The sequence below is a fragment of the Microtus ochrogaster genome, chromosome 19 (genome assembly GCF_000317375.1).
Source record: "Microtus ochrogaster isolate Prairie Vole_2 chromosome 19, MicOch1.0, whole genome shotgun sequence".
NCBI classification, from domain to species: domain Eukaryota; kingdom Metazoa; phylum Chordata; class Mammalia; order Rodentia; family Cricetidae; genus Microtus; species Microtus ochrogaster.
This window is the reverse complement of record NC_022021.1, coordinates 31,602,720-31,620,004: the sequence shown is the minus strand read 5'-3', so window position 1 is coordinate 31,620,004 and position 17,285 is coordinate 31,602,720. Positions and strand designations below refer to the sequence as shown.

The 17,285-nt window shown below is 43.0% G+C and overlaps 1 protein-coding gene across 3 annotated transcripts in view; it reads left to right on the top strand.

Annotated features, from left to right (window-relative positions):
• Positions 1-17,285, top strand: part of Npr3 (natriuretic peptide receptor 3) — a 52,046-nt gene that overhangs the window by 16,985 nt on the left and 17,776 nt on the right. For all 3 annotated transcript variants that reach the window (XM_005356637.3, XM_005356636.3, XM_026783772.1), the window contains exon 3: positions 3,407-3,573. In XM_005356637.3, coding sequence (XP_005356694.1) covers positions 3,407-3,573 — 167 coding nt within the window. The remainder of the gene's footprint in view (positions 1-3,406; positions 3,574-17,285) is intronic.

Sequence of the window (17,285 nt, the reverse complement as noted above, 5' to 3'; positions counted from 1 at the left end):
GGCCTGGGTAGTCGCTGGTCACATGCCACACCTGGCTGACTATTGAACACTTGAAATGGGGCACATGCGATGAAGGAATTGACTTTTCAGTTAATTTGGGTTTAAAAGGTAACACGCGCAGCCGGTGGCTGCTCTGTGGGATGACGTAGCTCTAGCACAGCCCGGGGTGGTTTCTAACTACTCCTTTCTGGAAATCTTATGCTCCTGGCTTTGAGGCCACTGTTTACTTTCTGGTTCTGTTAGTGCCTCTTTATCCCTAACTATTTCTGTCCACTAACAACAGGTTGTGCTCAGCCCTCTCCTTTTCCTCCTACACTTTCTTCTTTAGGGTAGACAGCCCCTAGGCTCCAACCCTGATCTGGGGAGACATGACACCCAATGCCTTTTCTAGCCTGTACTCCCTCTGGCTTCAGAATTGTTTCTAGCCTTAGCCTGGCGGTATCTCGTAGGCATTCTGCAGTCAGTTTGGGTCTGCAGTGACATTAACACCATCGTTTCTTCCCATGCTTCTCTTCTAAGGACTGTCACTGTCTCTCTTCTTCCCTTGGTGTTCTTTGAGATGCAGTTCCCTCTCTGCTGACCTCCCTCCCTCACCACTGTAGAGTTTGGGATTCCTCTCGTACGGTTTTCATTCTCCTGGGTTCTATTTCTTTTTGTGATTATAAAAGCAGAAACATATTTATTTTTGAAAAAAATTTACTATTGTATCAAAAGTGCCAGAAAGTTAATAAAAATAAAATAAAATAAAAAGATATTAGAAAAGGAAACTTCTTGTGAGCTTGACCTCCTGGAGGCCAGTTTCGTGTTTCTGGCATGTGACCTGCCACACACACGACCTCTCTTACCCTCTCGCTTGGTCTATGGTGGCTGCGAAAGCTGTGTCTCCCCACTCTAATCCGCTGCTATTTCCTAAGGCACGGTCCTCATCCTGTCCTTCTTCTGTTCCGCTCGTAAATCTCCAGAGGCACCTAGTTGTCTGCTGAATCAGATTTGTCCCCACTGATGGAACAGCACACCACATCGATCTTTGCTTTACTCAGGGTGTGGGAGAAGAGTTCACCCGAGAAGTTAACGGTTGTGAGCAGATACCTACTTAGGTTGGTTTGAGTCCATTCAGCATTGTAATTTCTATTGCTTTATTTTAGAAAACTAAACTCTAAAGTTATTAATTTTAGGTCCTGTTTGATGGCATTATTAGACTGTGTGGAACATGTTCTTCCTGTTTCATTTGCTGTGATAATTGTTGTTATAGTTTACATATCTTTTCTATCGTAGCATAAGGCCCCACAAGGTTAAGAATTTCCCTTCTTAAGTCCCTAGAGAAAACTGAACTCTTATCCACTGATGAAAAACTCTAATTCTCTTTGCCTAGAAAAATCAGTTCTTATAAGCACTCCTACTTAGCCCTCTTAAACCTAGTGTGGGGATCAAATTCAGGCACTAAGATATGGTAGGGAAGTAGCGTTAGCAGTTAAGACTGTGTACTAATCTCGCGGAGGATCTGAGTTAGGGTCCCAGCATCCATATTTAGCAGTTCAACAATCCCCTGTCGCTCCAGTTTGAGGAGACCAGTACCTTCTTTTGGTCTCTGCATGGGTGCATGAACACATACCCATAATTAAAAGGAAATAGAACTGAAAACAAGAAAATTGTTTAATAAATGCTTCTTGTATGTCTGTAGGAAGCAGGTTTCTCCACGGGGACTCTTGGACTTGTGGGTCTTCCACGGCTGGCGACTGCTGTGTTCTCTGGGTCTTGGGGACTGAGAACCTGTCTGGGTTCCCCAGCATTTGACAGAAGCACAGGTCACTGGCTCTAGAGCCAGGCCTGACTTCTCTTAGGCTATGGTCTCCTAAGGATTTGAGAGGTCACAGAAGAGGAAGAGGAGGAGGAAGTAGAGGAGGAAGAGGAGGATGACTTTTGTCAAATTTTGTTTGGTAGTTTGAAATTTTAATTTTGTGGTCATTGAGCATAGATTTGTTCTTTGACAAACTATGTTCTCAGCTCTGTTTTATTTATCTTTAGTAGCTCCCTGGGCAGAGTAAGCAATTAATAATGGCTGCTATTATTAGGATTCTGATGAAACAGATGGCTTCCACAAACACATTCTCCACTTCTGCCTTTCCTCATCTTCCAGACTGAGATCCATCTTCCTGCTGGATGCTATACACGTTTGCACCTTTGCCCAGTGGTGTGAGTTCTGCCAGATCCGCCTTTCCACCTTCTTCTCCACCTATTAAAATCCTATTTACACATTTAGGACCAGACTAATACCTTGTCTTCACATGAGATGGCTTCTGGTTGGAGTTTGTTGCCTCTTTCCTCTGCTTTGTTTTTCTGTACCCCATCCCTATGGGTGTTTACATGGTTTAAATCTCTTTCCCAAATTTGGTCTAGACTGTTGAAGACATTTCCAGTGTTCTCTATGGCTATTGTAGAGTTGTGCATGTACCGTGCACATAGTTCAGATGCAAGGTTTATAATGAAGATTTCTTTGAAATGCAGCTTATTATCATAAGATAGAGGTCCACTTCATCTTCAAACTATAAAGATGAAATCAAGAAAAGACAATGATACCTTCCTAGATGATTGACATTTACTATGTGAGGCAGAGGCTGTGAAGCAGAAGGCTGCTCAGTGTCTCTGTGCCTCTGTTTCCTTACCGGTCAAATAGAAAGGATAATATGATGATTGAGTTTATAAATAACAAGTGTTTAAGATATCTATTATCCATCCATCATCTATGTATATATGTATATATCTATCATCTATCTTTTGTTATTTATACTCAAAATACTCATTACACTTTACACACTGATTTAGCACTGTTAAATGAGTAATTTTGATGGTGCTGCCAATACAACACAGATATAAGCCCTCAAGTCCATGCAAACCACTTTCATCCTGGAGACAGGAAGGAAGGATCAGTAGCCTTCAACTTTCAACCATGCTAATTTAGTCTGCATGGAGTCCATCCCCATGCCTTACTGCAACCTGCCATTTCAGGCCCGAGTAGCATAACAAATAGACTTGGCTCAACCCCATAGTGGAGGGTGGGGATTGAATGTAAGTATGCATGGAAAGGAACAAGAACTTCCCTTTGCTTCTGCAGGGCCACAGTTCCGGGGGCGCGATGACAATTGCAGTTCCGTGGTTATTCTAAGACAATTGCATCAACTGAGCTCGTCCGTCTCTCTCACATTTCAAAGGAACATGTGTCCAAAGGGACTTCTTCTCCTTTAATGATTTCTACGTTGTCACATTAGACCTAAGTGCGAAACTATGACAATGCCTCTTGCCTCAGCTGTCCAAAGTACCACATAGGGACACATCGCAGTAGAAGAGAGAGAATGGTCTCTTTATGGTGACTGGCTTGGAATTATAAATATTTTCATTTCCCCCGTAGGAGATGGCTCGTGGAGGCGAGGAGACAAACACGACTTTGAAGCTAAGCAGGCGTACTCATCCCTCCAGACAGTCACCCTACTGAGGACCGTGAAACCTGAGTTTGAGAAGTTTTCCATGGAGGTGAAAAGTTCTGTTGAGAAACAAGGGCTCAATGAGGAGGATTACGTAAGTGCTTGATTATGAGCCTCGCCCTTCAGCATCCTGAAAACAGGCTTCCAACTAAACCAGAGGCGACAAAGTATCCCATTCTGAGCCATTCAGAAATTCCAAGTTCAAGTCTGAATGTCACCGTTGCCTTGTGTGTGCGTGTGTGTGTGTGTGTGTGTGTGTGTGTGTGTGTTTTCCTGGCCGCTTCTCCTCTTCCCCACCCCCATCCCATCATCATTCCTGCCATTCACGTACACTTCTCCTTTGCAACAGCTGCAGGATGGAAAACTGCCTTTTCCTGGGGACCTGTAACGCAGAGCGGGGTGTCTGTAGACTCCCGGCATTTACTAAGCAAGGAGGGTATTGGGAGGAGGCAGTTGAAGGCATGCCCAAGTTTTGCATGCCTAATTTGTCCAAACCTTGGTGGTAGAGATATTTTAGGTTTTGGAGGCTCTTTCTTTTGACAGTCCATGTCCTCTTCTTGGTTGGTCCGCTCCTGTCTCTTTCAGGGCACTGGGGTTTTTCGTCTGTGGCAAGCTGTTTCCTACTGGGGAGTTCTAGGTCCTTCCCACTCTAGCAGAGCTGGTGTTGCTAATTCATTTTAAAGAAGCTAAGTCCTAGGCTAAGGGTCAAGCCCCTCCCTGGGTGCTATTGTTCAGGCAGCCTTTGGCACTTTTAACTATGTTTCTGAGCTGTCCACAGTGTCGTAATATCGAACCCTTCCTTTCTTGGGACAAGATGAATAGCAGGTTTTCGAGTTAGTGGGCTAGGGTGTGTGTGCTGGTCTGTCTTCCCTGCCAATAATGAAAACATAAAGGTATTTTATGTTTGCCTCTGTGTTATTTTACCTAATGGTCCATATTAACTTTACGATTTAAAAACTCAGTGACAGTGTCGTTTTGTCTGGATTTCTCCCTGAAGTTGTTAAAGTTCAATTATTTCGTCATATGCCATCTGACATTAATGAGACTCATTGGACAACAGTTGGCTTCTCAATATTCCTCCTGGATATTCTGGATTGTCACTTACGCTTGGTCAGAAAACTAAACCTCATTTCAATTATAGTCCAAGCAAAATCTCATTAAGGAGACATTGGTACTGCAGCAATCCTTCATATTTTCAAACCTGATTCTAGGGTTTTCTAAAGGGTTTGTATCTGTGAATTATAGTCCTGCCTCTCCATGCTGTATTTAACTTTTAAAATAAATACAATTTATAATTAAGTAGAAATTGAGATAATTATAATAATTTATTCTAATTTTGAAGATACATTTTCCTTTTCTTTTTTTTTTCTGAGTCAAACCCAGGGTTGTATGCGTGTGTGTGTGTGTGTGTGTGTGTGCGTGTGTGTGTGTTTTCCACCACCCACCCCTCCACTTTCCTTTTTCATGTAGTGCTTCTGAGCACTAGTTGCTTCTAAGATTAAGTTATGGGAGAGAGCAAAAGAAGCAGACGTTAAAATTTTCTTCTTATATTTTGATTCCTGAAATGGAGAAAAGATTAAGTTATTTGACATACTTTTTCTCTGCTAGTATTTCCTTTCCCTTCTATACTCCCAATATTTTATGATTCAGTTTCTTGTTAAAGAGGTTTTCACAAAATAAAGTTTGAAGAAAAGCTAAAAAAAATGTTATTCAGAGGCTTTTTTCATTAAGTCCCTATAAATACTTACAGCACAATCATATGTGTTTATGAGCACCTGCTGCTTCTCCAGTACCTCCTCTGGAGTTTAATGACAGTTTTCTTATTTGTTCCCATAGAGTTCTCACTATTTCATTTTTATTGCTTTAGTAAGAGACTTTATGTAATGATATTAACAAATTTAACCTTACTTTTCTGCTCCAGTTTGGAATAATTTCTTTTTTAAAATATCAGTTTGGAGCTGTGCTTCAGTTCTCTCTTGCATTGTGTGACCCTTTTCTTGGATATCACATCTCCTTTTTTGTTCTTAAATTTTTTTTTTGTTTTGAAGAAAGAGGGTATTAATGGTAAAAAATTTTGATACATTTCACATCACAAAATATTTTGTGTTATAATAATAATAATAATAATGCATTATCCAGTTGACAGTTTAGCTGGGTATAAAATTATAGTTTGAAGATTATTTTCCCACAAGACTTTGATGTAATCATTCCATTGTTTTGTAGCTCTTATTGTTACCATTCTGATTCTTTTTTCTTTTTCAATGCTATTTTCTTTTCTCCTTAGAGGCTTTTAGTATTTTCTCTGAATGATTGACTGTATCAGTTAGGATCTAGTTAGGAAAACAGAGCCCATGTCAGGCAACTCAGCAGGAGTTAAATAGAAGGAACAGAGTTTAAGACATTAGAAGAACTGAGATTCCAAATGGAATAGAAAAGCAAGTCAGAGATTAGAAATAGGAAAAGTCACTAGAATCCCTAGTGACTAGAAGGACCAAGGAAGAGAGACTTTTAGTAGGTTCTCAAAGTTAGGACTGCCTACAAAAGCTAGGATGGAATAAATGCAGTCTTTGACAGAGGTATTACTCCAGACAAAGAAAGAGTGAGGGAGACATGTTCTGGCTTTCTTCTTCCTCCTGGTTCTGTTCTCCTGCCTGTGTTCCATGTTGACTGAGGTAACTGGAGCCATATGACAGTGAAATGCAGCCGTAAGGAGTCATCTCTCTATGGTGTAGAGCAAAGTGAAGCGGAGGGAGGAAGGGAAGTGAATTTGAGAACAGACAAACAGAAAACCGGACTGATGGGTGATCTGGAAATTTACAATGATGGGTTCTGGGGTGAGCTTGTTTGTTTATCTATTGCTGTTTTATATTTTGTTGTTTGGGGACAGAGTCTGGCATTGTATCCCTGACTGGGCTGGAACTCTCTATGAAGCTTAGAATTTGTAGCAAGCTTACCATCTTAGCCCTCTGAGTTCTGGGGTTAGAGGTATGAGCCACCATGCTGGGCTTGGTGTGGGTATTTTAAAATCTTGCTTCTGTGTCTTTAGCACCTTTCTCTGTACCTCATAGAACCAAGTGTTAGCCATCTTTAGCTGGTTCTGTCATTTTCTCTCTCATCTTCTAGTACATAAGCTGTCAAAGCAAGTGTTATTTTCCAATTCTTCCTTTTCCTTCTCCTTTCTGAGGGGTTACCTAAATTTTATCTTCCAAACTACTGGATTCTAAAATGTCTGCTATATTTTTGATTTTCAAGGGTATTCTAGGTGGGTATGGTGGTGCAGTTCCACGATCCTACGATTTGAGAAACCAAACAGGAGGATCACTACAAGTCTGCCTGGATAACGTAGTGAGTTCTGGACCAACCAAGACTGTGGTCAAAGACACTGTCTTCAAGAAGAAGAAAAAAAATTAGAAAAAAGAAAGACAAACTGTTAAATTGAATCTCTGGCTACTGGGAATCTGCCGCTGCTAATGTAATAAGCCAATCAAATCGAATTAATAAATCCAGGTTTAATCTGAACAAAGCATTCCTGGTGGCCCCAGGGGAAGATGAGAGAACCATGAGGGGAGCCCACGAGGTGAGGACTTTTAATGCCCTCTAAGGTGGAGCCACTGATGGTGGGCTTTTTCAGGGGCAGAGTCTGGACTGAGGCAACTCCCGGGAGGGGCCCGCTGCTTAGCACCCTGAGAGTGGGCTCCATAACGGGCCATGGTGGAGATCCCACACATTCCAACCCTTTTGGACAGATATGGATGCCAATAGAACTTCCACCTAAACATCTCAGACTCCTAGGATATAGAGGGGTATAGGGGTTCAAGTTTGACTTCTTCCTGCTGACAAGGGATTATGTGGGGAGGGGGAGACAGGAGTCAGTGGGCTCACACTCAGCAGGAGGTGAGGGTGGAGAAGCATTCAGTTAACTGTCACCATAGAGACTCAGGCATCTGTTTCTTGAGGGAGCTGAGAAGGCAGGTTGCTAGGAGAAAACATGGATGGCTAACACCTGTCCGTCCTAGTTGTACTGGCAAAAGCATCCATTCTTTTCTCTTGTCTTCTGAGTGACTCTCGGATTCAAAACAGCACCTTGACTTTGATTCTTGGATAGCCAAGCTCATCTCCCTAGTATCCCTATCCCTTCCATTGATTCTAGAGCATGTGTTTTATTTATTTAGTTATCTATAGATGGGACTTAATTTTTAATTGATGGTCTGTCATAATTTACTAGGTAATCTAGATAAACATATTAAATGACATTCTTGCTTTTGGTTTTTCTAAACAGGGTTTCTCTATGTAGATCTGGCTTTTCTGGAACTCACTCTGTAGACCAGGCTGGCCCAGAACTCACAGAGATCCACCGGCCTCTGCCTCCCTGAGTACTATGACATTCTTTCTGATAACTGATAGTGTTTTACATTTGTTGAGATGGGATTCTTCCCGTTCTTTTCATTGTTTTAGTAACCTTATATTGCCTATTTCTTTTAGGTTCTTATCTGTTGTCATCTTATTAAACATTTATCTTTTTGTCTTCCATATCAGAAGCATTTCTTAGATGCTGTTCTGCTTCTATTTCTGAGTACCTCCTTCATCATTCCCCAGGATGTGATGTAAATATCTATCAACCGGTATAACAGTGGACTGTATTGTAGTTCCATGGAAAAGCTTAGCTAGTCCAAAAAAAATTATCCCAAATGTTACCACTCTGGGTATATTTTCTCTCAGGTCGGTCAATTTCATTAAAAGAATTCTCTTCTGAGCCCTTCTGGAAAGTCATTAGGTCATATTACCTTCTGGGAGCCAGGAAGGAGTGTCACCTAAGATCCCAGACTGAACAACTTTTAACATCGTTCTCAGCTTTGTCCTTCCCCAGCCTCCATCTGCTCCAGCACACTCTTCCACGCCCGTGTCTTCATCAGTGACACACCTGTCTTCTGCCAGGATGGGGAGGAACAGTTTCTTCCCTGTGTAAACCTGGGGAAGGATCTGACTCTGTGTGTGTGTGTGTGTGCACGCGCGCAGATGCAGTATATGTGCACAGCTGCATGTAAAGCCAGAGGCAAACCTGTGATATCATTCTTTAGGTGCCATCCACCTGGTGTTTGGAGGCAGGGTTCCTCACTGGCCTGGAACTGGCCAAGTGGGCTAGACCGGCTAGCCAGAAAGCCCTAGAGATTTCTTTGTCTTCTGGGTCATGCTTGGCTCCTTTACCTGGATTCTTGGGATTAAAACCCAAGTCCATATGCTTGCAAGGCAAGTGATGCACTTATTTAAAAGTTGAAAATTTGGCTAACTAAACAAACACTGCAAGCAAGTCTGATGCTTGGCAGTGTTTTGGGTTGGGGTGGAGTGGGGTGGGGTGTACTGGAGCATGCTTCCTACCCCAGGTCTCCCTCTGGTGCTCACAAATGCATTGTGGGGCTGGAGAATGGGAAGCTTATCTAGCCACAGGGTTTGAAAGAGGCAGAATTTAATAAATAATTGTTTAAAGAGGCTAGGTATGACATGTTGGGACGTCCAGGATGTTGAAAAAAGTTCCATAATTTCTCTGAGGGGAAGGCCTATCCACTGTAGTATTTGACCTAAGTTGTGTTTTGACATTGATTTCACACAGAAGCTGTGCAGGAAGGGACCTTAGGTGAAAATTTATCAGAACGTTAAAAAATCTTGACGAGACATTTCATACTGGCCTCTTGTCTCACATCACTTAATTAGACTGAAGATTTAAAAAGTTAGGTCCTCAGCCAAATGCATGAAAGAGAAAAAAATGCAGCCGACGCAAGATGTATCTGACCCGCTTCTGCCAGTGCTCTGCGCACTCAAGCCTTTCGGCAAGGTTGCATCGGACTAGAAGGGGTGCCCTAGTAGGGGGTGCCCTCTTCCCTTGCTCTCACCCCTTTCTCCACAGTAAGCCAGGGAATAGTTTGTCCCAGTAAAAAGGCCTTTTCAGACACAAGAGGGCCTTGCTAATTTTATTTGTAAGAATAAAATCAAACCTCAAGTTTTTTTTTTTTTTAACAGTATAAGAATGATGAGTCTGCTTGCCACCATTTTAATAAGATTAATCTTATTAGGGAAATGTAATCAGGAGGATGGAGGCATTGTGAGGGGTTCCCTCTAGCTAAAGAAATATTGGTTGGCCTTCAAAGCCTTTAAATGAAGATATATTGAACTTTAAAAAAAATCACTTTCATTTTCTTAAAAAATTGTTTTAAATTATCTGGTCAGCTTTGAAATAGCATTGAATAACACTAATAGAATATTTGAAGAAATTGGAATATCTGGATTGTAGTGTTTTTGGGTATAAATAAGAATTCATTTTATTGTGATTATTACACATCGGTGGCTTTCTAACTGTAAAAGGCTATTGATCTAGCATACTCTGAAAATGTTTAGCAAAGAGGCATGGGGCTTATGCAAAAGGACTTCCAAGCCAAAATCCCATTTCATCCCTTTGAAGGGCAGTCTCTGTTTTGTGTTGTTGTTAGTATGTGCGGCGATTCCACTAACTTGAGCCTCAAAGACATCTTGTAGCAATGGTGACACCACCCTCAAATATTCAGAAATGGATTAGCATCAAGGTGTGCAAAACCACTTGCAACTGAAAGGCTCAAGTGAAATAGCATGGTGGTGTGCAAAACTATTCACGACTGAATAGGGCTAAGGAGTTTCTTCTTTTAGAAGTGTATGCCAGCTCATCTGGACAGCTTCCTCACAACTGAAATACAATGTTAATTCTTTTTAAAGAAGTCTGATCACCTCAAACCCATTCTGTGGACCCAAGACGAGTTGACCTGTAGGAAGAAGTGTATCAACCTGAAGAACTGAGTGTGGCAAGACTTGGAGAGAAATATTATAGGATTAAGCTCAGCTTGTTTCTTTTTTCCTGCATTTCCCATCTTTTCTAAAGACTTTTGTGTACTCCAGGGTCTTTAACCCTTCTTCACTTGGTGAGGATTCCTTTACACCAGATGTCAGGGCTGTAGGTTAGCTTCTCCAGGAGACTGCCTTTAAAAGGGGAGGCGGGGATCTGGAAAAGGAAGGTCTGAGGTGAATGAATCCAGAGGTGGTATCGTGATGTTCTTTGAATGCCAGGGCTTCTCCCTTATGGGAGTGAACTACTTGTAGAGCTACCCAATGGCAAGAGGAATGTGGCATTTTCTACTCAGTGTCACAGCAAAGATAACTCTGCACCTCAAAATTATCTGGCAGGAGCTAGAAGGGAATGCGGAATGCCATACGTTCAGACTTGCAATTTGACAGGCCACATCCAACTTCTTTGGCCACTTGCCTAACAGAAGACTCTGATATTGGATGCTGACAGCATCCACAGGGTTCGTAGCGACAGGCCAAAGAGCTGGCTCATGAAGCCTAACCATTGATGCTGGTGTCTGCATGGATACATGTAGTGGGGGAGCCCACGGTTGTGGTTCCATAATGTTGGTTGACCTTGTTCAACTCCTGTTTAGATCATCATGTTTGTGAGACTTTATGCGAGTAGCTCCTAGGAGACACAGTCTCGCAGCAAACTCCCAGTATCTCTGGCTCTTACAATCTCTCTGCCCCTTCTTCCACAATGATCCCTGAACCAGGTTGACATGGAAGAGGTTGGGGGAAATCTAGGAATCTCAACCCTGTACAAAGGGTTATAGGCTACTAAGGAATGGAGAGAGTGGGAGAAATAGTCTTCCTTAGGGAAGAGCAAACCAATTGGCTTTTCAATACCAAATGGTCAGACCTAAAAACATGCATACAAGTAACATTAGACACGCCAATTGGGTTGTAATTATGTATTTAGGAATACATACATACATGTGTAACAACAATTAATAAAAACTGAAGCCCTGGAATTGAAAAAGAGCAGGGGGTATATGGGATGATGGAATATATTATCATCTCAAAAAACAAAAGAAATAACTTTGAGAAGTTAGTTGATGGGTGTGATGGCCATTTTTAATTGCTATTTTGACACAAGGTAGACCTACTCGAGAAGGGAGATCCAATGAGGAATGGTTGGATTGGCCTATGGGCATGCCTCTGAGGGATTGTTTATCTGTGTCATTTGATGTGGGAAGAGCCAGCCTGAAAGTGGGCAGCACCATACCCTAGATCCTGACTGTCTAGCTAAGAGAGGAAGCTGAGCTGAGCACAACCGTGCATGCATCCATTGCTCTCTTTTGACTGTGGACGGAACATGACCAGTTTTCTTAAGCTCCAGCCACTGTCACATCCCTGAATCTGATGAAGCATTGGATCCTGGTGGACCACAATCTGGAATTCTGCATTTAACAGTCCCCCTCCTCCCCCCCATTTTGCTTTTGTTAGGATATTTTTTTCTATTGTCATTTGCCTTCTTCTTTTTCTTTTTTTATTGATTTTATTGAGCTATACATTTTTCTCTGCTCCCCTCCCTTTCTCTCCCCTCCTCTTCTACCCTCTCCCAAGGTCCCCATGCTCCCAATTTACTCGAGAGATCTTGTCTTTTTCTACTTCCCATGTAGATTAGATCCATGTATTTTTTAATTACAGTAACAGAAATGAAATTAAGACAATGGCATCAACACAGCCAATGACATAAGGGCACCTGTGTGCCAGAGACTTTAATCTGTTAAATGGATAAAATCATAATAAATTACTCTCGGAAGTTATGGAACATGATTGGAAAGGGATTTTATAACTTTAAGTGCACTGAGTGAGGGTGTCCAAAGGAAACAGCCTAGCAGCTGTAAGGAGAACATTCCGGGGCCCTGCAAGCAGCATGTAGGGGCTGTTTTAAGTAACATCTTTTCTGAGATCAAGCAAATTAATAAACAGGAAGAAAAGAACACCATACTACTAAAGAGTCAACCCTCTTAACCAGCTTGCAATTAGACAAGGGGTTGAGCCTTAGGATTACTATGAGTTAGTCTGTATGTCCTCGTCCCCCCATTGGAGTAAGCTCGTTTCATTTGATCATGTTCTAAAAATGTTGGTCCCATGGCTGTGATTTAGAGGTAGGGATTTTTATTTTTGGTATAGAAATTTGACTTTGGCTTTAATTTGAGACCTTTATCAATTACCTCTTCCACTTTGCCATCTCTGTGGGAAGTGAAGTCAGATATCTGTGCTTCTATTCTAGCCTGAAGATCTTAGAGAGACTGGAATTATTTATTTAGAAGTCCTGGATCATATTAACATTTTAATTTAAGCCGTTTACTAGTATAGACTTCCTTCATCTTAATCTTTGGGCATTTCTCCTTTTCTGTACTCAGAGGTGACATATATTATGACAGCCATCTGCCCCCTCCTTGAATTGGCCAGACTGAGGGCTGTCTTATTTATTGGGTACTCTCTGAGTGCGTGTACCTTTGTACTGACTGACCGCTTGACCTGTGTGCCACCAGGAGTATGGAGTTGAGATGTTTGTTGACTGAGCCTCCGTGAACACCCTCAAGCACTTATTTAACTCCTCCTTGAGACACAGTATTGTTCTAGATCCTCTGAGGACAGCCCGGCGCCTGTGCAGGTGGCTTTTTACCGGTGAGGACCCATGAGCCTTTTAACTGAGACAAAAGGAACACAAAGTTGGAGGCAGAGATGCATTAGCCATGGCCGGGGACAATGACAACAGTTCTAGTGGAGGGTGTCCTCAGAAGAGTCATTGGGAAAGATAGCTCTCTCATTTGGGAATTTTCTTCTGCCCTGGCTGCCCAAACTCTACGGTGTGCAAGTTTTCTAAGCAGATCTGTGTGTCAAGTCTTCTTGATGATTTTTTTTATTATTATTATTTGCTCCACTAATATTGCTACTTTGCAAGTTTCTTCTTTGGGGTCTTTTCTTTCTAAACACATTGTGTGTATGATGGCAGGAAGTCTCCCTTAGTCGCTCCCTACTTTATTCTCTGAGGCAGAGTTTCTCCATTAAACCCAGAGCTTGCCTCAACAGCGAGGACAGCCGACTGGCCAGGGTTCCTGCTTCCGTCTTCTGAGCACTGGGATTGCAGGGGAGCCACCATGCTTGCCCAGCATTCCTGTGGGGTCTGCAGATCCAGACTCCAGTCCTCATGTCTCACAGCACACACTTTATCCCCTGAGTCATCTTCCCAGTCCTAGGTAATTCATTTTTGAAATGCAAAGTGTAGATAAAGTATAACGGAGTGATGTATGTATTAAGTGTTTCTCAAATGTAGAATTATCTTTGGCCTTTGAGCTACCCACGTAGCATTCCCAAGCCACTCCCGATGTCTGCCGTATCAGTGGTACGTGGGCACTGGACAAGATCCACTTTCAGGGCCTTCCTAGAATTTACTTTCGACCAGGTGGTGCTGTCCTTGCTATAGATAAGGGGGTAGAACAGTCCATGGCTGACCTCTTACTTGCTCTCCTTCCAAATTCCACTTTCCCCCATGTGATCTTCAGCGACTGAGAGGTGAGAAGGCATCTCTTTTTTCCAGAGAAATTAGCACCCACAGCTTTCCTCATTTGCATTGGGAACCAACGGTTTGTGGTAAGGAAGACAGAACCACCGTGTGGCACGCTTGAGTTCAGGCGAATGCCACAAGCCAAACCCCAGGACAGTCTAGCTTGCGCACCCCTTTGGGACCCTTCTTCCAGCTGTCTCCACCTGAGAGCTTAACGGGCTTGCTTCATGTCCAGACACTTTTTTTTTTCTTCTGAGACAGGGTTTATCTGTGTGTAGCACCCTTGGCTGTCCTGGAACGCTCACTGTAGACTAGGCTGGTCTCAAACTCACAGAGATCCACATGCTTCTGCCTTCTGAGTGCTGAGATTAAAGGCGTGCGGCACTACCGCCTGGCTCAGGCACTCTGTTTTCACAGACCTCTCTCAGTGTTTGAGGCAGAGGGCATGCTTTACTTACTTGTAAGCATTCAGGAGTTTACCTGCTCACGAATTTGCCTCCCCAGAGAGAAACAGGGAAGATGGTATGCCTTATAACAGAGGGGGTCGTGTTATGGATGCCAAGTCTATCTATGCTCATCTGAAAACGGACAAACACGATCACTTCTATTCGGCTTTCTCCATGAGGGAATGTGGCTAGCAGCGCTGGCAGACAGGAGGCCCTGTCATGACTTCCATGTGTACAGCCTCTCTGCGGGGGACCGTGATTCTGTCTGGTGGAGATGGTGAACGGTCATGTTTTCTTAATCCAACTTGTTCATTATCTAGCCTGGGAGTGGCTGTGTTTAGGAATTTAAGATCTCAGCAAGTGATGTTAAGGGAGGGTTTTCTGGCTAAAAGGACGCCATGATGTTGGGTTTTGATTGTCAGCTTGAGTGGAGCTGGAATCTCCAAGGAGACAAGCTTCCGGGCGCACCCGGGAGAGATGATTTAGATTAGGCCAGTCTCTGGACATGCCCGTGAAGAATTATCTCATCAAGGTGGGCAAAGCCACACTAAAGGAGAGTGTCAGCCTCCCCGGACTTGGGCGCTGGGTTACATCCAAAGGAAGAAGCTAGCTAAACACAAGCACCCATTGCTTTCTGCTTCCTGGGGATCTGTAATGTGACTAACAGCGTCAAGTTGCTGCTACCAGGACTTGGCCTCCATGATAAACTAACTGATTTTTTTCAACTCTGAAACAAATAAAAACTTCCTCCCCTCAGTTGCTTTTGTCAGGGAATTTAAGTAACTAAAACAGATGACGAACACCCAAGGGGGTTGCTTAGGCAAGGGAGTCCCACTTCCTGTGATTGATAACAACAGTGTGATGTGTCACAACCAGGGCCTGGAGGTCCAAGGGTTGTTCTGTCCAGAGACAGGGAGGCAGACCAAGTGAGCTGGCTCCTTCTCTCTGGAGGTCCAAAGAAAACTGTTCCTGATACAACTTAATACTGTTCTCCCCCCTCTCCTTTTTTTCTCCTTACTTTGCACTTCCAATTTACAGCGGTTGTAATGTGCTAACGGGCTTCCCTCCCACTAAAAAAAGACACGTGTGAGAGTGAGAATGTTCTCTCGAGAAAAGACACTCTCTGGGGTTTTGCCGATGAGGTAGGTGCGATGAAACCTCCTCCGCAGCAGGCCAGGGTGCCGCAGCTTCAGCGGGGGGTCAGCATCCTCCTCCAGAGGGAGAGGGAGATACTCAGCCACTCTGACAGGGCAGGAGGTAACTGTTGTGATTCACTTGCAAATTGAGATAGTAGGAGATTTCAGACCAGAGTTTATGTCCAGAGCCTATCTGACCTGTTTTGGCACCAAACTTGTAGGACAAAAGCAATCCAAGTTCATCCTCTTGGGTAGACAATTGTTCTTCCTGTTGTGGACAAGAGAGGATGCATCAAGAAGGAAGGAATGGGAAGGGCCAGTTAAGGCATGGTGCCTGGTAGCATGACTAGTACTCTGAATGGCTACATCAGTATGGATGGGGTCCCTGGGTGAGGATTTAGAGAGGAGGATGATGAAAGAGCAGGAGGAAGATGATGACATCCACAAAGTAAGAAGGACGAGGCCCAGGGGCTCATGTCGTATTTTAAGGAGGGATGCTCTAGGAAACATGCATTTACAGAGCATGGCATGCACGGACAAAATTCAGGAAGACTGAGCAAAACAATGGTCTCCCCTTTTCAGGGTTTATCAGTCCAACAATTTTATGCATATATATTTAATGTATTTTGGCCACTTTCAACTACATTGTTACCCTCTCTTATTTCTCTCCCATGGATGCTAAACTCCCTTTTTACCCAATAAGTTCCTTTTCTAATTCCACATCTTTTAAAGCTTGTAAGCCATTACATTTCATTAGGGTTACTTCATGAGCACGAGGAGGACATTATTTACTGGAACATGGGTAACTGGACAGTGGTTATGCCATTGGAGAAAATGACTCCTTCTCCTGAAGCCAACAAATTTGTAGCCAATAGCTTCAGGGAAATATGGGTACCCTAGTGCTTCCTGAAGTCACCCACATCCCCACATGTCACAGCTATGATTCCATGACTTTCCACTGTAGTGGAAACCAAGATGGTTTCTATAAAGTTATGAAAGAGAAGATAAACTTGTGGGGGAAAAATGATCATGTATTGAGAATTAAATTTAACAGCTAAAGTATACTTATTAAAATTCATCAGCATGCATGCTTTCTCGAATCATGATGACTTCATGGTCTAAGTGAAAAATTTGTATTCCTTTGGAAAATTAAATTAGCATATTCAAGGCAGGCGAAAATTATCTTTGACTGGTAGATGTTATTTCTATAGCATTCTTTGCCTAAGAAAACAGTGTTTTTGAGACTTAAGTTTAACAGCTAAAAGTAAGAACCAAGGCTTTCACGGTTTAATGTTTTAATTCATTTAAACCCCAGAAAAATCTCCGTGAGGTGGCCCAGTGCTGTGGCGAGTCTTTACAAATGAAGACTTGGAAGGCTAAGAGACTGAGGTATCTGGGTTAGGCATGGACTGTCGATCGAACCAGTTGCGAACTACAAGATCTCTGTGAACTTGAATCTATCCTATAGTCTGCCTTTCCCTGAGGGTTAGTGGGATAGCCCAGTCTGGACAGTGCTATTATACTAGGCGTTGTTAGGACCGTGATGGTGTAAGAGATATGCCTGGGGCATCAGAGTGTGAACGAGGAGCTCTGCTTTCCATCAGGTATAAAATGGGTCAATAAGATAGCTTGCTTGTTGGATGTTGCTATTCAGAATTAGAAGCTATGCAGAATCGCGGGGTTTGTAACCCCTCATCACTGGAAAGTCGTGACAACAACAGCTGACAAGGGATGATTGTAGTAATATGAGCGGCGGGCTGCGTCCCGGCACCCGGCCGCCCACATGGCTAGCTCTACCCGAAATAATTACACGGACACTGTATTCATTTAA